Source organism: Ruditapes philippinarum, unplaced genomic scaffold (genome assembly GCF_026571515.1).
Source record: "Ruditapes philippinarum isolate M1 unplaced genomic scaffold, ASM2657151v2 ctg4529_1_1_1_1, whole genome shotgun sequence".
NCBI lineage: Eukaryota > Metazoa > Mollusca > Bivalvia > Venerida > Veneridae > Ruditapes > Ruditapes philippinarum.
Genome location: NW_026858058.1, coordinates 28,906 through 54,514, shown reverse-complemented (window position 1 = coordinate 54,514; position 25,609 = coordinate 28,906). Strand labels below are relative to the sequence as shown.

Genomic DNA, 25,609 nt, shown 5'->3' with positions numbered 1-25,609 from the left:
AAGATCTTTAAATTAAGGAGGACAAAAGGCAGAGAAGCTAGCTTTAACAGTAACGTGTCTGATTTATATCAAAATCTACTTTAACAGATTTATCACTTCAATCTAAAAAAAGACGACGGCTATCCTCGATAAATGGAGTGCACACATTATATTTTTCTTTTTGTTTTTATAGTAGTTTATAAATTTTCATTGGTTGACAAGCAAGCGGCTTTTTAAACCGTGAAGCAAATATGATAGAGACAGCATTTATGTTTTAAAATATATAATATTCAGCATCTATATAGGAATAAATTGAACTAAGGTTGTCGTAGATAAGACTGAGTCCTCTGTGTAAATGTTGATGATTTTATGTGATTTGTACATTTGAAATGGAACTATTTTAACATGATTCAGAAGTATTCGTTTCTAAAACACTGACAATGGATTAAAGAAGAACCTTATACGGTAATTTTTTTATTTCTTAATTTATTTTTCTTATCGTGAAAAAAGTTTAAACTATAAAAATCTATAACAATGCTTTATTACATATCAATATTGCACTGAGACATTTTTTATGTAAAGAAATGTTCTCAACAATTAAATTTCCGAAGCTTAAACCTTAAAGTGGATAGGTCTACAGTGGGAATATTGTTGATGAGTATGGTAATATTGATAAAACAATAAGAAAAATTATGACATGGGTATTCTTATCAAAGAAATTGCCTGATAAACAACACGTTTTAAATGCTTTGTGACTTCGAATGAACATTTATATGATGAATGATTATGTTTTGTTCTACAAGACTTTATTAACTGCTTTAAAAGTATATGTAGTATCGACTAATAAATATCCTACACTGGCAAACAATTGTCATGTATAATTATTTATTGTTTTTTGTTATGTCTAATGCTATATACTATTAACATAATTTTTCATAATGATTGCATTAAGACTCTTCCGTTAGAAACAAATTCACTTTGAACATGATAAAATACCTCAGGTACATGCATGAACTACTTTCACTCTTATAATACTGCACGTATGTAACGTCGCTTTTCATTGGATAATCGTAACATTTATGCACGGCGGCTGTCAAACTTTCTAGAAATATCCCTTGTTTCTCTTAAAAAACAAAGTTTGCAGAGTTATAAATTCGTTATTAATATATCTGACAGGTAATAACAACCGTTTATCCAGTACATTATAACGTGTCAATAATCTTTAATAACTAATAACTTACTCGAATACTTGCATACAAGTTGCTGGCTTTGTCAACAATGAGATAACTTTTGAAACTGATAAATATTAATTTATCTTGCTCTTTATGACATGTGTCACTACCTTTAATTCCAAACACTGAACAAATTTATCTTATCACATCGATGGATATCTATCTATATATCTTTATATCATTAACATTGTTAAAAAACAATAGTTTGTTACTGGAAATTAAAAAAATATCTCTATTATCAAATTACGCTGACAACAGAAAACACATGTGTAGAATTATCAATTTATAAAAAAGATATTGGTCTACATATCGTTCACTTTGTAAATATAAAATATGATTGTGTGGATCTTCTTACAATTTGGCTATAAGTAAAAGCATATATTTTGTAATTAATGCCTACATCACATCAAATATATTGATCGTAATAATACTCGCAGTAAAATGACATATGTCAACATGCAAAATTCATATTTCCATACAACGATATTCTTTTTTCTTTTAGTTATCAAACTCAATGCGATATTTTTATCCAAACATGTTTATCACTAAAATGCAAACTTATAATACAAAATCTCACTGGTCTTTTTTTTATCTTTCCTTCCACATTTACCCGAATTCAGTGTTTTTCTAAACGAACATAAGATAGGGAAAAATAGAATCCTTAAAGAAAGCCCAACACTCTAAAATTGAAAATGTTGCAGGCTTAGTTTGATTGAACCTGTTCTTGACGGTACTGAAAAGGGCAAGCTACCGTCCACGCCCCCAACCCCCCCCCACTTACAGCATCGGCTTAAGCAGAATCCAACATTAAGAAATTTGAATTTAGAAATTTAGAAATTTGTCGTATTTCGGTACACACACTCAATTTCTAACATAAAAATCTACGCAGTTGGTAGGAAATTATTTCTATAAATACATGATTGATTTGTAAAAGTGTATGAAAATTACAAATTGGACACATCATTTGAACACAGCAAAAATCATACAATATATAAGACACTTATTTAACATTATAAACTAAGGTTACCTGATAAGTTCTGATATTGTTTTCGTTATTTTAGACACAATTTTAAACTCAGACCTTGTGTTTATAGACTTAGTGAGTTCTTACGTAACATAAACTGTTCACTAGAAAAAGTAAAAAGGATATGAAATTATGAAGTCAACATGTATATATGAACAGCTGATTGAAAACATTTCAATCTTGCTTTTAGCACATTCTGTGTTTGTATATTTTTTTAGCATATTCTATGCTGTATATGTTTTTAAGATAATTTTCACGACACTCTTTTTTCTGTACTTATTTGCATCATATTATCAATGAAAGGAAAAGAAAAAAAAAACAGTTTACCAATGTGCGGGATAGTGCAAGTTTTTACAAAGGAAGAGAAAGAAATTTCAAACAAGCACAGAGAATAATCTTAAGCTTTGAATGAATAAAGACAAATATGACTACTTCAAATAGATGAAAACTCAGTGTGCAAAGTATGGATACGTCTAAATTGGACTTTAAAATTTTACGAAACACTTGTACCTTTTGATATAAAACTAGCAAAATTGGCTTATTTAACAAAACAAAATGTCTCCATTCAGTAAAGCATACTGACTGTTCGTGATATCTCCTTCCTTTCTTCCGGTATTTTAACAATATGCACAGGTATAAATGTAAATCATGCCATTTATACCATTTGAAGGGCTACGAACACTAGATAACAAGTTATTTTATTATCGTTTGTGAATATTTGATTCAAATACATTAGGTAGTGGTGATAATGGGCATTGATGCTAAGGTTCTTGACTTTAGACAACTTGCCCCCGCCACCCCCACCCCCAAAAGCTTTTGGTTCGAATCCCGTTAGAAATTGTTAAGAAATTGAACAGCTATCTAGTGGTTGATTGATGGTTCTACTCAGGCTCCTGCATGGGACTGAAATAATAAGGCCCAACTGTGGTTGTCCTCCGCAACTTAAGTTGGAAAGTCATAGGATTACCTTTCGAGTTCCAATGTAACTTAAAAGTGACATGCATGTCTATGAATCAGCTGTACTGCCCTTGCTTCAACTTACTATAACCTCTCGTATTAATCTATACTCCAGTTCACATTTCTGCTTTAAAGGGATCTCCCTTTGAAATATGTTCTATTTTTATTTTACTGGCGTAAGCTGACGTAATGAATTGACTTACATGCACAAGGATCCCTGAATCCAACTTTTAAATTTTTCGAGATAGTACAAACACAAAACAAAAGATGCATCAAATAATTAAGTCTATAACAAATGTAAGTTGTCTGAAACACTTAAAAAATAGCGGTTATTCTGTAGGTCACATAAAATTGGTCCCTTGATTAAGAAATAGATTCCCAAATTTCAATAGTTTACGAGAACAACAGAAGTATGCATACATAAATAGGACCATCATAATTTAGACAATTATCAGACAAAAGAGAAGACGAATAGAAATCATGCTGCTAATTGGTGAGAATTGATACAAATGTATCTTAATTCGGCTTGTGATAATTTTTGTGATTATTTAGGGAAATGTGAAAGGTTTAGGGGGAAGTAATCACTACATATGCTCAGCGACATATCTAACTCGAACAATGTTCGTGTTTTACAAGAAAAAATAAAATCTGAAGCGCAGAATCAACGTGTTTGTTGTCTCATGAATACATAAATTTTCGAAACATCTTCGCAATTATCAATGGCTTCTGTTTGTACTCTATTATACTCAAATGAATATCATTATCAATTTAGTGTCATCTGATTCTCTTGTGTCAGGTTATTGTTTTATTTATTCGAAGTATTGCTTAGCGTGGAAAACGCCATATTCCACGTATAAATTTCAAACCATTTGATATAGAGGCTTCAATTTTAAGTGTGTTACAAGGTTAGCTTTTAAAAAAGCTAGTAGCGACTCGCTTCGTAATTTTTTTCCAAGGGTGCGTTTAAATGTAAAAATGACAGTTCTGTTAGCTGAAGAGACTTGAGCGAACATCAAAATAAAAGTGATGGAAGCCAGTTCTCTCAGTTTAACAAAGAGGAATATGAGTATATATGAAGATGCATGTAAACAGATAAAATGAAGTCAGTCCCTATGTCTATGCACATTTACTGTATAGCCTGTGGACCTTGACCAAATAAATGTTAGATAGGTAGAATTCATAACTTTAGATGTCTCTTTATACGAAGTTAAGTTGTAATATGTTATTTAGTATTGGAATGAGTGACAGACACAAGTCCTAAAGTAAACACAAGTTGTCAATCAATTCAGCCAGAAAAGCCGGGATCTTATTAAAAATATAGGGATCCCGGAAATTGACCAGTCTAAGATGTTTTTCAGATAAGCCGTGATCCTATTAAAACATATAGGGATCCCGGGAATCGACCAGTTAGAGAATATAGTTCTCAGAAAAGCCGGGATCGTATCAAAATATAAAGAGATCCCAGGAATTGGCCAGTTCAAGAATATAGTTTTCAGAAAAGCTGGGATCGCTTTAAAACATAAAGGGATCCCGGCATTTGACCAATTTAAGAACGTAGTCTTTGATTTTTCCAATTAATTCGGCATATAATTATAAGTATTGTGATTTCCGTATTTTAAGTTTGTTAATAAATAGCTCTAAATATATTTATTTCCTAAGTTTAATTAATTTAACGTTCATTACATACAATAAAAAAAAACTTAATGTTTAATGGCCTTTCATTACGACAATAATCAACACAAAAATAGTGTATTTGTTTTTCCTCTATATCTTATACGATCCCGGATCCCGGCCAGTCCGGGCGTCCCGGATCCCGGCCAGTAAATATATACACTAAATACCGGAAAAGATAAAATGACCGGAAAAAAGAAAAAAAATGCACAGAACCAGATGTACAATTATGTTAATTAACCAAACGAAAACTAACTACAAAGGAACAGGTGAGATCGCTAAATCAAAAGTCAGTGTAAATATGATTTATTGAAAAGAATTCATGAAAACAGACATTTTAATCATCAGTATATCTTTGCGCTCAAAATAATACTTGCTGCTTTTTAAAGATGGCGTGAAAATTGAAGGTTTTTTGACGCTATGTAAGATTAAATTTGATTGGCTAAATTTTTTGATCCTAGCCCTGATAGATAAATTTTGTAGAAAGCTGGAAGCCAAGCTTCGATTGAATTTTTGGATGGATTCGGAGTTTTAGGTTGTTTCTCAGGAAAATCCTAACGTAATACCGGCTCGCCGTGGCGAGCCGGTATTAAGTATCATGAATGACATCATTAATAATATGTATAAGGTTTGTTTATTATGTAAAAGAACAATCTATATTCTAGTAATCTATTTATTTCTTAGTCAGTTTACGAGCCGTAATATATTTTATGACCTGTTGTGTCTTAAGATATATTATTATAGCATTATGCGTCTTTATGTATTTCTTTATGGCTATATGTGGCTATAAATAGTTTGGCAAAAAGTAGTAATAACACCCAGTATACTGCGTCAATTTGAAACTGTCAGTAATACTTCTTTCACATATCATTGATTTTAAGCAATTGCCTCTAAGCTTGTGATTGATTTTGCGTGGTCAGAACATACTGCTTTACTGGGTACCTCGTTGTTATCATGCACGATTAATGCTTATATAAAAAAATCACACACAAATAAACACATGCTAGTTATTTTAATTTCATGTTTAGAATTCAATGATTTTAAAACTTCGCTTTGCTATTTTGATTTATAGAACAATGTTTGTATTATTACAATAAACTCTTTTGATTTTTGTCCTACAAGAAGGAGGTTTGAAAATCAGTTTTCTGTTGAAATAATTATAATTTTATAAACATTCTGGGGTGTAACACTGTTTAATAGTATTCGTAAAATTTGAATTCATTACACTTGCATTATTCTGACATTTTAGGTATTTAGTTTATACAAATTCATTTTAGTTCGATTGTGTTGGAAGCTATAAGCTTATTGAAACAATCTCGAATCCATTCCTGGAACCAACCAGTACTAAGCAATGAATGTAAAGTTTCTTGCTGAAGGTAACAACGGCTTACCCCTGGGGTTTGAACCCAAGCGGTGAGCAATCCTTAGATTACTAATCCGACTCGTTAACCACTCGGGCACGCCGTCACTTTCATTTGACATTTTAGGTGCGTTCTTATCTCATTTATATATATTTATTTAATTTAAAACAAATTTAAAATATCTTAAAACAAATAAGTCAAATCAGAATACGGGGTGCCAGACGTACAATAAATCATTAATTGTTTCAGTTTTCTTATGTACCTTCTAAAGCTGTTGTGTCATGTGTCTTCTCTAATCAGATCAATTTGTAGAAACATTTTTGTATTCAGATACGATTGACGTCAAATCCTCAAGTTATTACATTGCATTCAATTAAATGATATCTTATTTTGGGAATCCATTTTGAGAGCTATCCAAACTTGAAAAATAAACGATAAGACTATAGTTTACAATGATTGTTAAAAGAAGGGTGTTGGCACAGCTCTATCTGTACTGATTAAAGATATTTTAAAGTCATTATAGATATTTAAAACCACTGATATATAATAAGATAATTACGGGCTGATTATAGATTGGAGCTTCTTTAAAAAACGTACGAGTTTAAGGGTCCATTGATTACAATGACTATCTTCTAAAATCTGCCACAAGCTAACAAATGATTTATTAGCTACCTGGCAAATACTTAATAAAGAGAAGGAATTCGAGTGCGTGATCGTTTTGAAAAGCCTTTGTTTTAATTTTCATAGTGCCAATTCATTGTGTGTCAAATTTATTAACATAAAAAACAAAGAGACCTTTTACAACGAGTATTTTGTTTTGTTTTTTCAGCTATTTGTTTCTTTGAAATGTGAACGAACGGAAACATTTAAGATTATGTTTAACATCGTCGACGCCTGGTGATTTTTATAAGAAAAAGTTAAAACAAGTGTCCGCTTTTTTAGGATATAGTAACAACTACTTGCTGCACATATTATATTTTGTGTTGTTTCTTCTTACCTATGTAACAGGCAAAGGATAGTAAAAATTGGTACTTTCGGTATAATTTAAAACCGGTCTAACGTCTTTAATATTTTTATCCAGGAAAAATGAAAAGTAACACGGGGTCTATTTGAATAGTTTATTGTTATGTAAGCGAACATATCTTTTCATACAATAATAAGGTTATTTGGTTGGTTGTTCACTTTTAACTTGATTGTATTGCAATTTGCTATGCTGATCACTGAAAACATATATTTTGTATGAGTCGAGCGTTTCTAATTATTTCATTCGACACACGATTGTCCTAATAAATAAACAATTGACAAAATACTATTTTAAATAGCATGGATAAAATGTTAAGTTATTACTTTAAATAAATATTTTTATCAAGCGTCAATATGCGATAAAATTCATTAAAATTTAGTTTAAAATTATTAACAAATTAAATGCGTTAAATGTCATAGTAAAATCATAAGATTTTCTTAAAACTGACCGGTATCGCTCATTCGTTTTTAATGAAATTCGCAAGGAGAAAATGAAAGAAAGCTTGTCGTGCATTTATTGTAGGGAAAAATATGTTGACTCATTAATTACAATTACCTTTAAGGTCAATCATTTGAATGTAACCATTTTGTAAATTTAGTTCTTTAAGTTTATATGCTGAAACAAGTTGGTTTGCTGATTCCATACCTTGTCGCAAGATGATATTTTTCCAGCATGCAAATAATGCATTCTCCAACAATTACAATTTTCGTATAAGGGCTTACTATATAGGAATCATTGTATTATCTTTCATTACATGTTGTATATGTTTTCAAACACTTTTTCTTCATCATATTATGTATCCTGGAGCCCTTAATTATGCTTCATAAAGTTCATTGAACCCAACTCGAAGTTAAAAGCAATTTGATTACTTTATGCATATTTCTTACATACCAATCCACAAACAGTTTCGACAATAAGTATGCACTTTAGTACTTTGCATTAAATGCACCGATTCCAAAAGATTAACTCTATAGGTTGCAATCTATTTTAAACAAGTTAACAATTCTTTTGCGAGTTCCGACATACATGACATCAGTGGTAGCGATGGACTATAGTTGTACACAGTACTGGGCCTTGGTTGGGAGTTTGTTGACTAGCCAGAGAGGTCCTCAAAAAAGTAATTACATGATATTAACGTTATTGTAAGGAATACTTAATATTTACTCTTTTACAAAACACTTTTCCTGCTGCAACCGGAAAGGATTTACTTTTCCCCACAAGTAAGACTAAAGTCAGACTGCACATCTTTGCAACTTACCTTTAACGCTATCGCATAGTCTTTATATTGACACCTTTTACTTATATGAAGCAAATGCATCAGCACCTTCAAACTTGTATTTGTACATGTCTGTAAAATGCTTAAGACATGACTTGAAATTACGTATCATGTTATAAACTATGATATTAAATGGGGGTTATTACAATGAAATAATGTAAAACTGGTTTTACTGGCGTAAAATAAATTTTCATTGGTATTCGCAAATTTATTTCTTCGCGAATAATGATAATGCTAGCCCGATGTCACAAATACTTTTGCAGCAATAGTTTCGATTTTGAATACAATGGTGACGTGGATTCATGAGTACCCATACTAAAACTTTGTTGACCGAAAAAAAGGCCTAAATCTTGACAACGTGAATTTATGAAACAACATACATTTTGATAAAAATTAAAACGAGATTTTGTTTATTGTACCATTACGATAGATAATGTAGTTCTTACGTTTGTAAACGTTCATTTTCTAACTACGAGTATTACTTTGACATGTCTAGGATAAATTTGGACATGATAATAATGATAACAGACGACATGCATTATGACATTTTTAGATATATTAAGTACAATACATAATTCTTAAAGCCAAGTATACAGATGTCATATCTATATCGAACTTCTTTTGTCCTTTTACAAAAAGGATTCGATACAGATTTTTGAATACTGAAAGAAAATATAACAATGGATGAACAGGTAATGTATCAGTCTATGATATCGGATGTCAGTACAGATAAAATACATGTCAAACGACTCAATAACCATAACCAAACACAGGTCATGGATTAATTCTATTATCAGAGATTACTAGTAAGTTAATGTTAAACATTACAAAAAAGCAAATTATGGTGAACAAAACCAGTTGATTTAAAAGAATGTTTTATGTTTAAGATGACTAAATATAATAGTTTAAATCGTTTCTGCTGTGTTACTATCTATTTGAATCCGTCCAAGTAATCAACTTATTTATGAACTTGTTTTGACACCGCTTATGTAACACATCTAAAAGTGAGTTTTTCCTTCTAATAGGGAACTGTCCATAAAGGCAAAGTAATCACAATGTGATAATGGAGAACAACTAAGACATATTTGATTATAGCACAGCTGACGATTTGACGTTAAGCTTTAAAAAAAAAAGAAAAAGAGATAATATATATATATATATCAGTTTTCGAACACTTGAACATGTCTACATGTAAAACTGTCAAGCATTCAACTAACTTATTATACAAATATTTGTACCGTCCGTGCTATTTGCGTTAGTATCGAAAACTAAAAATTCTGATTAAATGGACACTTGCAATTGAAAAGGAACGGAGAACAAAGTGAACATTGATGAATGACTTTTTAAGATGAGACTTTTATATGAAACTCAAATGACATATGAATTTTTTTATTATTTACCTTGAATGTCAAATTATGGAAATTTAAGTGATTATTACTTTAATTGAGTGTAACTTGATAATCAATTATACTTTGATAAAACTACATTTTGGCCAAGATCTCGAAAGATTGAACTGACCTTGATTTTGAGCTTTAATGACCTTGAATGTCTAGGTCAAATAATTGAATATCAAATTGGTAAAATTGCAATAATTTAGTTATTGTTATACGGATTCGTTTTATACTTGGACAAGACAAGAATTGCTTTCAAACAGAAAAAAATGAATCATAATATGTGACATTGACTTTAAATTGACCTTGAGTGTCAATGTTATATTAATGAAATCCTCTTGTTGTTTATGTAACTTGCTTTTACTTGTTAATTATAAATGGATTAATTTCATTTTAGACACATTATTTCTAGGTCAGACCTTCATGTATATCAAACTCAAATTGTCCTTGAATAATGTATGACCTTGACATTGAAGGTCAAATTATTTAATTTTCTCTGTTCACGCTATAATTGGCTATCACTTGCATGGACTGTTTTCTTACTTGGTCAAGACAACTTTTTGAACAAGACATAATAAAGGGTTGAACTGACCTGACCTTACTTTTAGCTTCAAAAATAGAATTTTGGTTGAGTTGCCTTAATTTTGTTATTTATGTACGAATTTGATTTAAACGAGGCAAAAAAAAAACACTTGTGACTAAATAGACCTAAAATAATTTAGATATGGCATTGACATTAAAATGTCTTTGCCCATCAAATTTTTGAATCTCGATTTTATTTTCTTAACTTAATTCATTTATTTAGGGAAAGGATTTCAGCTTGGACAAAACAACGTATGTGACTAGACAGACTTACTCAAATCGAAATATGAACAACTTATTATTTAATTAATTTTTTATTAAATTATTTAGCTATGCATTTAATTAACGAATAAGAGCTTGTATAAAGCTCTAAAACTATGTCGAGAGCTACATAATAGAAAACATAGCAGTCTTCGATAGAAAACAGTTAAGTACTCATGCTTATTTAACAAGGGGAAAACGTTTATTCTAGACTATTTCAATTATTGTACACACAGGTGTTAATTAAATTATTAGCTTATATGTATGAAATAAATTACAGCAAATAGGAATAATAGACCAAACGCAAGTCAATAATTTTAATGACGGTAATATTGCGATATTTTGATATGTAACTTACTGTTTTGATAATGTCGCTAAAGCTGCAAATTATGTTAACCATTAAGCAAACAAATGGGAGTTGGACCTATATGTCGTTATATTTATTGTAAAGCTATCATAGTTAAGAATCAAGTTCGTTATCTTTCTATTTAAATCCATTCATTTGGCAGAAATCTATAAATAGAAAAAATAGATATGCGATTTAGCTTAAACATTTCTTTGGTTCACTTTAACTGAACTATTAACAAAGCGATAATGTCTGCATAATGTGTGCTTTAAATGCATGTATAAGATTGTAACAAAGCAATTCAAACATAAAAAGATCTACATGATTGATACATTTGAACAAATGAAAAATTATATATAACAGAAACATGATAACTATCTTTCAATAACTTCTTTTTTAACTTATCACCACGTTATATCTATATATAAACCATTTGATATTGTTTTGCCTTAAGGTATGAGTTTTGAATTTTCATTGGCTAACAGGCAAGCGAGTGCATCCACCGTAGCGATAATACAAAAGCGTTGAAACTTATAATTCAAGCTGTTTAAGTTCAAGCAAAGGAGGCAATATATTGAACTAAATTCTTTAGAAGAATATTGTGATAAGTTTCATGTGATCTTATGTACAAAAGTGACTGTGATTTCATTTAAACACAATTAAAAGATGAACCTGGGGCAGAATCTAGATAAGACTTGATTCAAAACAATATAATTGGATTAAAGAGGATACTCCACCGTAAGTTATACATTTCAAAACGTCTATAATTAATGTTTCTGTATCAGTTAAATGATTTGATATTTTAATTTGTACTGAAGTTTCACCTTTTAAAGCAGTCAACATCGTTTTCATGGAACAACAGGTGTCTGTTTTATGTTTGGTTTTCTTTTCAAACATATGTCATTAGAATATTCAAATCCTTTTTCTTGGCAATTTCGGTTTGATGCCAGCACTATTGAGTGTTGAGAGTTGAGTACCGCTCAAGCCGGTGCTAGGGGGCGTGAGGGATGTTGCACTTATTCATTATCCCTCATGTACAGACTCAATCAAACCGAGTCTGCAATTTTTATGTAATTTTGTTGTGATTATTGGTTCCGAGGGATCACTTTGTTTCCAGATTTTCAAAATTTAGACTTATCGAAGCACAGAATTTTCGGTTCAATGTCAATGACATGAAGCAAGCGTTGATGTGAAAATATTATGCCCATACCAATTTAATGGAGGATCTTGAATACTTCGGTCGGATGCCGAAGTTAAACAGTAGATCAAGTCATGCATGGGTAAAACAACTTTGGTTCAGTTCAAACATAGCGATGAAATGCAATAATGTAAATATATTGTATTTTACAAACGAATATTAAAGACATGAATACCGCTGAATTTGTTACCGAAACTTAGTACACATTTTCTTTACCTATAGAGATTAGGGTCCTTTCTTTATTTTGTAATGAACCTACTGTTTTTATGTATAAATATTTTAATCAATACAAGTAGCAAACGATAGAGGGTGGATCAATAAATTCGTAAACTAATTTAATAGCGTCAAAACTACTGGTCTGTTTAAAATGAAACGTCAAATGCTTTGAAAACAGATTATTTCAAATTGAATCGTACTATGTGCACACCTTTGACGTCATCACTTATGGCGTCACACATCGTCAACGAACAGCGCAACACAAAACTAGGAAAGTCTTTTTCAAATATTCCTGTAGATTTGCATAAAGTTTATGGAGAGACTGATCTGTCAAAAGTTGTCATTTTAAAGTGGTTTAAAGACGGCAGAAAGACAACTGAAAACGACAGTGGTGCTGAAAGACCAGTGACTGTAACAGATGAAAAAACAGTGGCTGTCATTCAGGAGTACATACCTCTAGATAGACGAGTAAATGTGGAACACGTAGCAGATAAGTTCGCTATTTCATATGGTACAGCTCAGGGCATTATGACTGATAGGTTGGGAATACGCCGCGTTTCAGCAAGATGAGTGCCTCGTTTGTAGACGTCGGGGCAGATGGGGGTAAGTGTGAAAATGTGTCAGTAGTACGACAGGATGTATCGTGAAGAAGTGGATTTTTTTTCTAAATCGAATGATAAGATGTGATGAAACGTTGATTTACATTTTTTGAACCGGAAAGCAAACGTCAGACTTCTGTCTGGAAGCATCCTTCCTCGCCTCCCTTTACAAAAGCGATTATTTCCATGTCAGCGGGGAGGTAATTGAAGTCTGCCGTGGACAGACAGCTGCTTGAGATGACACATGACGGGCTACAACACGCGTTCGAGTCATTGGTCGAGAGATGGGACCAGTGCAAGTCGTGCATGGGACGTTACTTTGAGTAGGAGTAATCATTTTAGGTACTTTACTTAAATAATTTCCCCGCTATTGAATTAGTTTTCGAATTTATCGATGCACCCTGGTATAAAACACATTTACAAAAAGCCAATTTGAAAGCAAACATTCTAAAACAATATCAGAAATCATAACGCGTGAAAACAATCATAGAGGTTTTTATCCCTTTAATATAATGATCAGGGAGGTCTTAACGGGTGCAGACTGTTAAATATTAATTTTAATGAAAGAATAATTAAATAAATGTATGTAACATATTTAATACATTGGTTTCACAGAGCATGTTAGGTCAAACCGTATTTGTATAGCGATATCATTTCAATGGATAAAAGAGCTGTTGTTTGTACAAAGGAAAAAGGACAACATCTGATTCATTTTGGGCTTCGTAAAGTGTAAATGGTAATCGGTCTTTCTAAAGGTAGATTACACATCCCACATTAATGTGTTATTAATATTAATGATTTTGGAGAGACTTTTCAAAAGTTGCAAGTCACGACAAAAAAAACTGTTTAGTTGATACTTTACCACAGGTGCAAAATAATTAAATAATAAAATATACGTCAAAACAAGTAACTATTATTTGAGAGTCAAAAACTCATCGATTTTAACAGCTAATATTTATATGTTTTTCAAGATGTATGGAAAGCTAAATCACCTACAAAGATAATTATAAGTGTTTACCAATGCTACCAGTCACAACGTTATAATTACAATTCAATGACACGGCTCCAAAATATTTCAATGAAATGACAAAAAGAAACACAAACAACAACAACAACAAAAAAACCAACAAAAAAAAACTTCAAAACATCCATGTTTTATTCTATAGACTTACTATAGTTGCTTCCTCCTAAATGCACCACTTTCCCAAGAACTGCCAGAAGCTGGTTAGAAGATATATGTTTAATATTCAGACGCCTTTGTCTTCATAACATCACGGAGTGTGTGAAAATGGATGGTATATCAACATATCTGAGATGGTTTCTTTTAACTGAAAAAAAAATCCACCTTAAGCCGGTGCAAGGGAACTACTGGGCGGAAGCTTGCACTGACCAGTAATATTTATGAACAGGCTCAATCAAACTGAGCCTGCAGCATTTGTAATTTTTCATTAGTCATACTGTTTTTCTCCCTTCAATAACGGTACAATTTTCATTACATCCAAGTTAAAGACAACAAAATATATAATTTTCATTACATCCAAGTTAAAAAAGACAAACGTATATAATTGTCATTACATCCAAGGTAAAAATGTGTTTGCTATCTTTAATATTTTTCACCACTTAACATCGACAAACAAGAGCACCGCTAGGCGGAGCATAATATGCCCGAAAGTGTGTTTTTTTTAGTAAGGATGAAGCATTTGTAAGACATGGGAATTAGCTGTTCATCCTATAAAATTTTACAGATGTAGGTTGATTAATACTTAAGTTATTAATAATGACCTTAACCTTTGACCTTGTGACCCTAAAATCAATAGGGGTCTTCTACCTTATATGGACAAATCATCCTAAGATGTTTGAATATTGTTGGCCAAATGGAACTTAAGTTATGCTCCGGAATCTGTTTTTCAATTTTAAGGTGATAGTGACCTTGACCTTTGACCTTTTGACCCCAAAATCAATAGGGGTCTTCTACCCAATATGGACAATCATCCTATGAAGTTTGAACATTGTCGGTCAAATGGAACTTAAGTTATGCTCCAGAAACTGTTTTCAGTATCAAGGTAATAGTGACCTTGACCTTTGACCTTTTGACCCCAAAATCAATAGGGGTCTTCTACCCAATATGGACAATCATGCTATGAAGTTTGAACATTGTGGGCCAAATGGAACTTAAGTTATGCTCCGGAAACCAAATTGCTAACGGACAAATTGCTAACGGACGGAAACTGTTTTCAGTATCAAGGTAATAGTGACCTTGACCTTTGACCTTTTGACCCCAAAATCAATAGGGGTCTTCTACCCAATATGGACAATCATCCTATGAAGTTTGAACATTGTGGGTCAAATGGAACTTAAGCTATCATCCGGAAACTGTTTTCCGTTTTAAGGTAATAGTGACCTTGACCTTTGACCTTTTGACCCTAAAATCAATAGGGGTCTTCTACCCAATATGGACAATCATCCTATGAAGTTTGAACATTGTGGGCCAAATGGAACTTAAGTTATGCTCCGGAAACCAAATTGCTAACGGACAAATTGCTAACGGACAGCAACTGTTTTCAGTATCAAGGTAATAGTGACCTTGACCTTTGACCTTTTGACCCCAAAATCAATAGGGGTCTTCTACCCAATATGGACAATCATCCTATGAAGTTTGAACATTGTGGGTCAAATGGAACTTAAGCTATCATCCGGAAACTGTTTTCAGTTTTAAGGTAATAGTGACCTTGACCTTTGACCTTTTGACCCTAAAATCAATAGGGTTCTTCTACCCAATATGGACAATCATCCTATGAAGTTTGAACATTGTGGGCCAAATGGAACTTAAGTTATGCTCCGGAAACCAAATTGCTAACGGACAAATTGCTAACGGACGGCAACTGTTTTCAGTATCAAGGTAATAGTGACCTTGACCTTTGACCCCAAAATCAATAGGGGTCTTCTACCCAATATGGACAATCATCCTATGAAGTTTGAACATTGTGGGCCAAATGGAACTTAAGTTATGCTCCGGAAACCAAATTGCTAACGGACGGAAACTGTTTTCAGTATCAAGGTTATAGTGACCTTGACCTTTGACCTTTTGACCCTAAAATCAATAGGGGTCTTCTACCCAATATGAACAATCATCCTATGAAGTTTGAACATTGTGGGTCAACTGGAACTTAAGTTATGCTGCGGAAACTGTTTTCAATTTTAAGGTAATAGTGACCTTGACCTTTGACCTTTTGACATCAAAATCAATAGGGGTCTTCTACCCAATATGGACAATCATCCTATGAAGTTTGAACATTGTGGGCCAAATGGAACTTAAGTTATGCTCCGGAAACCAAATTGCTAACGGACAAATTGCTAACGGACAGAAACTGTTTTCAGTATCAAGGTAATAGTGACCTTGACCTTTGACCTTTTGACCCCAAAATCAATAGGGATCTTCTACCCAATATGGAAAATCATTCTATGAAGTTTGAACATTGTGGGTCAAATGGAACTTAAGTTATGCTCCGGAAACCAAATTGCTAACAGACGGACGGACGGACGGACGGACGCCAGGGGGTATAACATAATATGCCCTTCGGGCATATAAAAATGTTTAGATCTTCCAGCAAATAATGAATTTCACTGGCTATACTCAATATTTGACGGTAATGTTATACACTTAAATATGAGACTGTTATGTCATTTCATCAAAATCGAAATAAACTCTTGATAAAAGTAAGTGTACTTGTCCTTAACAAGCAAGCAGCTGGCGGAAAAAATTGTAAAAGAATGTTTAAAAATAGGAACTAGTATCATATCTTGTATTCAACGATAGTAATATCAAACTTAAGATAATAACGTACAATTTTCGTCTTTGCTATGTCATTTTCGGCCAAATGACTAAATTACACAATTGTGAAGGCACACTAGTTTGTTTAATTTGTTTTCTTGTACATAATCGCTTTTTAAGACACCATAGGCGTGCTTCTTAATTACAAAGTGATATAGGATAAGTGACCATAATTATATATATTTTTTGAATCATTGATCAAAGTAATATGTATCATAAAAGAGATAACACAAACTGTGGTTATATATATTGGAATCGGCGTCCAGCCATGAATATAGAAATAACATTTCATTTCTTGCCTAATACCTTAATTTTATTTGTCAACATATAAAGCCACCAAAAAAACTTGATATACTCTATCATTCCGTTCTAATCAAGATATTTTGACGCGCTCAGTTAGACTCTGACATATTTTTGTTCTAGGTCAGAATGTAGGAGATACTCAATATTGCCCATAAGAAAAATATCACAATAACGTAACTCCTAGTACAATTAGTTAGACTACATACGCTACTTAATGAGTTTATCAATCGGAAAAATAACTAGCTTCTTGCGTAATTAACAACAGTTACCTGCTACTTATTAAAATTGATGTCTGTGAACATTTCTGTAAAGTAAATTAAATTTACGTTCTATACTCCGTCGACTGCTTTGCGAAGTTATTTTTCTGAAACGGAATATAACTGACCTGCACTATTATAGGTATAATGCAATAAAAACCTCATAGTATTTAATTGGCCCGGAAGATTATTAAGTTTTTTTTCTTCAAGTTCAAGTGTTTGAAAGAATTATATAGACTACATTCTCTAATCAGAAATGTAGCAAAAAATATTGCAATTTGCTACGTGTATCCTACAAAGGCCTTAATACTTGTACTTAGTTCGTAAGTTAATAAATGTATTTTGCAGTTGTAAGAATAAGTAACCCAAAAAACATGGCGGTTGGGCAAGTTCATTTAAGCATCCCTCATTGAAGTTTTTTGATGTCCATTTTGTTATTATGTGATATTAAATTATCCGCTTGATTGACAAAAAGCAGGCGGTGTACAGGAAGAACCGCTCAAATCTTGTTAATTGCATACATCGCCGTCCAGGAATGGCGATAAACAACAAATCTGGGATATTCTCTTAAGAACAATTTCTGAGTGTCCAGCTAAGTCAATCATATTTCCATAGCTGTGACAGGTTTAAATTGAGTAAAATGTTATAATCATGCAATTTTAAAGTAAATAGCAGCAAAAGTAGCATCGGTGCTACACGGCCAGAAAAAGGCAACAAGAACTAATATCATCATTCTTTAATTTATGATTCCAAAGTACATGTATGATATTTTATTGGCAAATAAATATGCGTTAATTATAATGACAAATGGAATCACGTGTTTCATATCTAAATATTCTTGAATACCATTACAAAATAGAATTAGTCAACTGCATAATTTTTTATCGAAACAAATACAGCTGAAGAACTGTTAGAACCGAATAAGAAAAAAAGGCAATCAATCAATGAATGCTACCATTATAATTGTGTACATGAAGTGATTATCAACAATCATAAAAAAATGACAGACTGGTGATTTCATTATGTCATCATCTTATGAATGATATACAACGTTAATTATTTTAATCACATTTGATATTGTATATTATGTCTGGTTTGTACTTTAACATGGTTCTTGAACTACCCAAAAATTTGCTATTATAAAAGAGTTGTTAAAATTCAATTGATAATTATTCCGTAGGTTATTATTATATATAGGCATGATGAAAGTAATATCTGTAATCTTTTAAACTTATATTTATAACTTATAAATCTATAAACGTGAAAGTAATTCAATATCATGCCAGCATTATCAAATTATATTTCCCTTGATTTATTGATTTCAGTGAAACAACATATGCAAGCTGGTACAATTATGGCGTTGTACTTGTATGGCGTATTAACCAATAAGATGAACAATCACCTAGTAACTTGGCCGTAATGAAGCCAGTCTCTCATACTTGCGGTCTTATCTTGTAAATATATATTTGCATTTGAAAACGTTTATTGTATATCAATTGTGTTCAATTTCTTAATCAATGATGCCCGATGTGTGTTATAATAGTTTCAAATATAAAGTTCAAATGTTCTTTGACAAATTTGATTAAAAGAATTTATATTAAAATTATAAGGTAATGTGATAAGGAAATACGAAAAACACAGATTAAATCCATTTAACCTATTAAATACATGTTATGAACATTCTTTTACCAATTGTTGTTCACGCTTTAAATCTCATGATCCGTCATATAATATGATAATATGTTTTTCAGGCATGCACATTGAATAAAGATTGATTTCTATAGATATCATTCATGTCAACAGACCATAATGTATTGAATAACAATGGCTCTCTAAGTTGGGTAAAAATGAACAAAAAGATACTTCATGACCGTCAATTTAAAAGATAAAATCACCACGACGTCTTTATGATTAGACATTCATGTAAGAAAAGAAAAATTGCAAACTAGTTTACAGCTACATACTATTTTAAACTATATATATTTTATATTTAAAGATTATATCGTCTAATTGGCTCAAATTGAATAATCAACTTGAAAAAAAAACTATTTGTAGCGAAGCAAAGCAGAAATAGGATATCTGCACTGATGTGTGATATCTTTAAATAGAGTATGATAAACAGCAAATGCCTGAACAGTGGAAATCGATTTGTAACCGAAATTTAACAAATATAATAATAAATGATAATAATGGGATATTCAGGCGAAATAATGACAAAATATGAAAATGATCTTATGTACTTAAATCACGCTAAAATGACATTTCTTGAAGTTTCTGCATTAACTTTTGTTTAAATTCTAAATATTTTGGATTAAGCGTAAATATTCTTTTATATTAAAAAATCACACCCCCAAAGAATCGCCAAAAAGTTTTAAAAAAATCATAAATTAATTGAAAAAACCCCAAATTAAAAAACAGATATTATGGATATTGTATGATTGAAACAAGTCTAAGGCATTCATTTGACATGTTCTTTAACGTTTCCAGAGTTCACTGTGACAACTATTGTGAAATCCTAGCGCTCTTACCTGACCCACGCGGGTCAAGTTAGGAAACCACCATTTTATTCTTTATATGGTGAAAAGTTTTGTTCCTTTCACTGTCTAATATATTCATTTTGAGGGCATTTACAGAATATTGACTGAAAAACACAAAACTAAGAAATGAAAATTTTGCCTGCGTCTCCCTTTAAACAACTTAACGAAAGGCACCTATATTTCACTGCTGTTAATATTATATTATCACTTGAAGTGAATAACCATAATATTTACAGGGTATTACTACAGAAATATGACATTTGCACATATACGTATTCACTTGTTTGGAAATCTATAAATAGATATATCGTCGAAATCAATGTACATCATACTTTATAAACGTTTGGGCAGACACCTTCCTTCATCACTGGAATAACTTTATCTTCCAATCCTCCAAACATTGGTTTCGAATTTCTTTCGATTTTCTATGTTTGCTTTACATTTTTTATTTAGTAGAAGAAATGTCATTGAAATTTCAAACTTTTCTTAACAAGACCTTTAAGACAGGGAACTTAGCTATTTTCAGTGCCTGATAGTAAAAAAGGCATAGATTTGTAGAAAGGTAACACACGCTTATTGGATCTATACTAACAATGTTAGATAACCACAGATAAATATAATCTGAGTTTTCAAAAAATTTTCTTCAGAAGTTTTAGAGATGCCAACTTGCACGCAAAACTTTAATTGTAGCCTATTTGAATACTCTTCAAAGTGGAGATAGGGGTGTACTACCTTAAGTTGGACATTGTCTTCAAGTCCTTGCAATAACTTTTACTATTCATCGAATTTTTGACCTTCCTTTATATGATTTAGTTACATTTTACCTTTCTGGTGTTTATGAGCATAACAAAATGCAAATTTAAATAAAAAAATAGACTAATTTTCTAAAATGATAACTAACATATACCTTTATTTTGTAACTTTCCTTCGTAGTACTGTGTCCCTCGTTTTTGTTCAGAGCATTGCATGAAGTGTGCATGATGCATTAACTTGAAACATTTTAAAGTATCAATTTGAAACAATTGTCATCAAGGGCTATATTAATCACGCCAGTCGAAGTCTTGTTTACAGAAATTGGAAGTGACGTTTATGAACGATTTTATATTAGCTTTATTTTTTGTTCAGACGGAAACGTTCATATTCATCGTTCATTTTTTGTAACTTTTGTAATGCAATTTTATTAAAATAGGACTTTTTAAAGGTCTTTTTTGCTCAAAAAAGTGTTGATTTATTCTTTTGTCATTTTTTTTGTATCCTGTAACAGTTTTTTAAAACGAAATCAGTGTCCATATAGCCGACCCATAGTTTGCTTTTCTATTTGTTTTGGCATTAAGTACAGTTACAGAGATTTGGTATTTTGTGTTAAAGTATAAATACAAATGTACATTTATTATAACCAATTTTCAGTAAACATAATTCTTTCTTTTTCTTTTTCATTTGGAATACACGCAATTATCTTAACAGTCATGTTACACAACGTTTCTTTTCAATTTTAGATATTTGTGGCTTGCAGACAAATAAAATGGCTTCAGTACCGGACCCCACTTTGTCAAAACCCAAATTTCTGAACTGGATTAAGGCTGCGTTGGCTATTCTTTTCACAAAAGAAGAAATAGAGCCTGTTGTTTGTGATGAAATTGTACAGTTCCAACAAAAGTGTCTTCAGGATATTTCTATATCAAACGGATTATCAGCGGGGAGCACCTGTTCAAACTGTAAGACGGAAAATATTGTTGTTTGTCCAACAAATAGGATATGTAACGTCAATCGAGGAAAATGCGGTTACCATAGGAACTTTTCAACAAAGTTTCACCAATCTGGTTGCCCGAACAAAATTTGCCATAATATGAGATCTGAGATTCAAAAAGCTCATCGTTTTCATGGTCCATCTTTTAAAAACACCGATGCAACTAAGTGGTGTAGTAGTCCGTGGGAAATTGCGAAATGTTTTATGCCCCCCGATGGTTACAAGGATGTAATGAGAGCAGTAGATACCGATTTTAATGGTATAATCAGTGTTATTGTTAACTTCAAAGGATTTGAGACAAAAATTAACGATGATCTCTCCAAAAAGAATAACATATTTGACAAGGTACAAATTTAAACATGTTTGTTTAACTTTTTTAATATGTTATTTTTAATAGACACCTATATTTAGATGAGTATTTGTATAGAAACAGGAATACATAGGTAAACTTATGGTGGCTGATTCGTGCCATTCGCGTCTTCTCCCCGCGGTCCCGCCGATCGAAAATTCAAGAATTAACAAGTTAAAGGCTTTGCGCGGAGCAAAAACACGCTTATAAGCGGGTGCACGGGGTGAAGTTTAATAAAAGAAATTCGCAACACCATTTAATAACGTGATTTCGCCTGCGTTCCTGCAAACCATATATTTGAGAATTATCAAGTTGAAATGGCGGGGAAGTGGATCGAAAACATGCAAATGAAGGAGGAGGCGGGGCTAAGTTTAATAAATAAAATTATGCGCCCCCACACTAAATAGGATTTTTTCGCCCTGCGAATCCTGCAAGCGAAAATTCGAGAATTAACAAGTTCAAGTGGCGAAGGCAGGGCGCAAGAAGATGCTTATTAGCGGGGCGAGGGGCGAAGTTTAATAACAAAACTTATTGATAGTTACTTTTATTGACGTGTGATTTTACCCTGCGACCCGCCTTGTCAAAAGTCGAATTTGTACATGTTTAAAAGATGGGGCCATTAGTTATTAAACTTCGCCCAGCGCCTCCGCTAATTTGCGTGTTTGTGCTACGTAACCCCGCCGTTTTTATTTATTGAATATAGCTCCGCGCTCTCTCGGGATGACGTTTTATTTATTAAATCGCACTTCCACTAAATAGTATATCCGCACTACGCGCCACCGCCATTTAAACTTGTTTATTTCTGACATTTCGCATGATGGGTTCGCTTGGAAAAACACGAATGGCACAAATCGGCCACCATAAAAACTAGCTAATAAGTTTTGTTTCAATTTGACATTGTCATTTTAACATTTTTTAGGGTAGAAACGTTGGTAAAGATGTCAGACATTCTCCAAAACTAGAGGTCGAGGATGCAGATCTTAAACAGTATTTTACAATTCTAAATGATATATTGACTGATCCTGGATTCATAGCTTTAAATAAAACACCAAACAACGCAATTCAGAAATTAGCAAAGGTACGGTTAATTGTTTTTTTTTCTTCTATTTTCTTAACACAGTATTAATAATGTAACTTATCTTTATGCTGCAAAGTTTGGACAAGAACTGATTGTTTTCCTTATTGACGATCTAATAAATTCTTTAGTTAAATTGTCTCCACCGAATTGCTCAAACTGTTAAAAGGTCTTGGGCATGTTGGCAATTTATATTCAATGACATTGGCCCTCAACCCGTCATTAAAATTATGTCAAAACACTTTGTGTCAAAACAGCATATTGTATGTACACAGAAAACAAGATTGACTTACTGAAATCAGCAATCCTATACAATTTCAGCTTCAAAAGGATGAGCTGATCATTGGTAAAGATGTTGTTCGCGCAGTTTTGGAAGATGTTGGCAATGCTATCCAGGAACAAATAAGAAACGAGATGGATGAGTACAAACAAAAGACTGAGAAACAAAAATTAGAGCTTATTGAGATAATAAATTTAAAAGTAAAAGATATTGACGATAAGGAAAATTGTTCACTTTCCAAGTTAAATGATGCATTCACATCGTCAATTGATGCTTTTGAGGCTAAAGTACAAGAATCTATTCAAGAGATAAGGAAGCAAAAAACAAAGGGGAAAAGAAAGATAAAAATTGTTGCTAATGAGGGAGTTAAAAAAATTAAGAAAGAGGGAGCAAATGTAATAAAAGAAATACAAACAGCTGCGGAAAAACGTAAGATATCTTATAGATTATTAACATAATTTGCGTACACAATGTTATATGCCATTTTAAGAATGTCAAACAAGTGTTTGATCACACTTTGTTTCAGATTTCTTCTATCTATAGACATATTTCAATCAGTTACTTCTGTAGAAAAAACAAATGATGAAAAAGCATCCGATATTTATTATTTTCGAGGGCATTTACAATAGCCATGTGGTGTGTATTATTTATATTCCAAGAATTCTCATATTCCTATAAATATACAATACTTATGACACTTTTATTTTCAGTCAGGGATACTGATGCTGATGCTAAAATGTCGGAGGAAACATATCAGAAACGAAAAGAAGGTAATGAAATATAATAATTATTATTAAAACGTTTCAATAAATTGCTTTTTTTCTCCCTTCTTGTTAATATCCTAAGATTGACATTTTACCTTGCCTATGAATATTTTGCATGTTGTATATTCTTACATGTCTCGTTATTTTGTTGTTATATACAAATATTGAAGTAAAAACCGGTCTTGTATTGCCAATAAAATATTGGTTAGCGACTACATGTTTATGCAGCTGTTCTTTTTTTACACATGCTCTCCCTCCCATAACAGGGTTGACAGAAGCTTTAAAATAACGCATTATACTGTTGATACTGATCGTTCTTATAATGTTTTATTTTTACGTCATGCAAAATTGACATCTAACATACACTAATATCACAAATTATATCCATGAAAGATGATATAATTTATATTAGTGACATCTTAGAGAACTTGTAAGCAGCGTAATGACGTCCTTCTATTTATGGATCTCATTCATGAAGGCGTTTGACTGACGTAATTCTAAACACAGGCAAGAGTATCGGACCTGGGAAGAAAAATATGACCAGATTGATAAAAAAAACCTGTGTTCATCTTAAAAGTGTCAAAAAAAAAATTAAATAATGACCCCCTTTAAAAATATTCTATAAGTTAAGAGAAGGCCGGAAACTCCAGATTCGAGCCTACGAGCAAGGGATTCATTTCCCGGGCCGTTGTGAAAACAATTGGCCAGAGAATTAAATAAAACTTTTATCACTATTTCACGTTTATATTAAGCTTCAAAATGAGACCAACCCCAAGTCTCTAGCCCTTCCCTTTCATGAAATATCTATCATATCTATCAGGAAACGAGCGAATTCGTGCTAAAAATCCTTGGTAGACAGAATTGCGGCACAACAATTCGGTACGTAAACATAGACTAATACAACTTAATGTATTTAGTAATATAATTTAGTAAATTCAAGTGATTTTGACTCGTACTCAGCTGACATACATGTATTAGTCTATGTTTACGTACCGAATTGTTGTGCCGCAATTCTGTCTACCAAGGATTTTTAGCACGAATTCGCTCGTTTCCTGATAGATATTTCATGAACGGGATGGGCTAGAGACTTGGGGTTGGTCTCATTTTGAAGCTTAATATAAACGTGAAATAGTGATAAAAGTTTTATTTAATTTGTTGGCCAAATGTTTTCACAACGGTCCGGGAAATAATTCCTTTGCTCGTAGGCTCGAATCTGGAGTTCCCGGCCTTCTCTTAACTTATAGTATATTTTTAAAGGGGGTCATTATTTAAATTTTTTTATTTTTTTTTGACACTTTTAAGATGAACACAGGTTTTTTTTTATCAATCTGGTCATATTTTTTCTTCC

The 25,609-nt window shown here is 32.1% G+C and overlaps 1 protein-coding gene across 1 annotated transcript; it reads left to right on the top strand.

Moving 5' to 3' along the window:
• Positions 1-210: 210 nt before the first annotated feature.
• LOC132751949 (uncharacterized) lies at positions 211-24,744 on the top strand. The gene is made up of 5 exons (XM_060742170.1): positions 211-444; positions 21,543-22,138; positions 23,062-23,220; positions 23,539-23,926; positions 24,208-24,744. Exons 2-5 carry the CDS (start codon positions 21,569-21,571, stop codon positions 24,279-24,281), a joined length of 1,191 nt encoding a protein of 396 aa, XP_060598153.1. The 5' UTR covers positions 211-444; positions 21,543-21,568; the 3' UTR covers positions 24,282-24,744.
• The last annotated feature ends 865 nt before the right edge of the window (positions 24,745-25,609 follow it).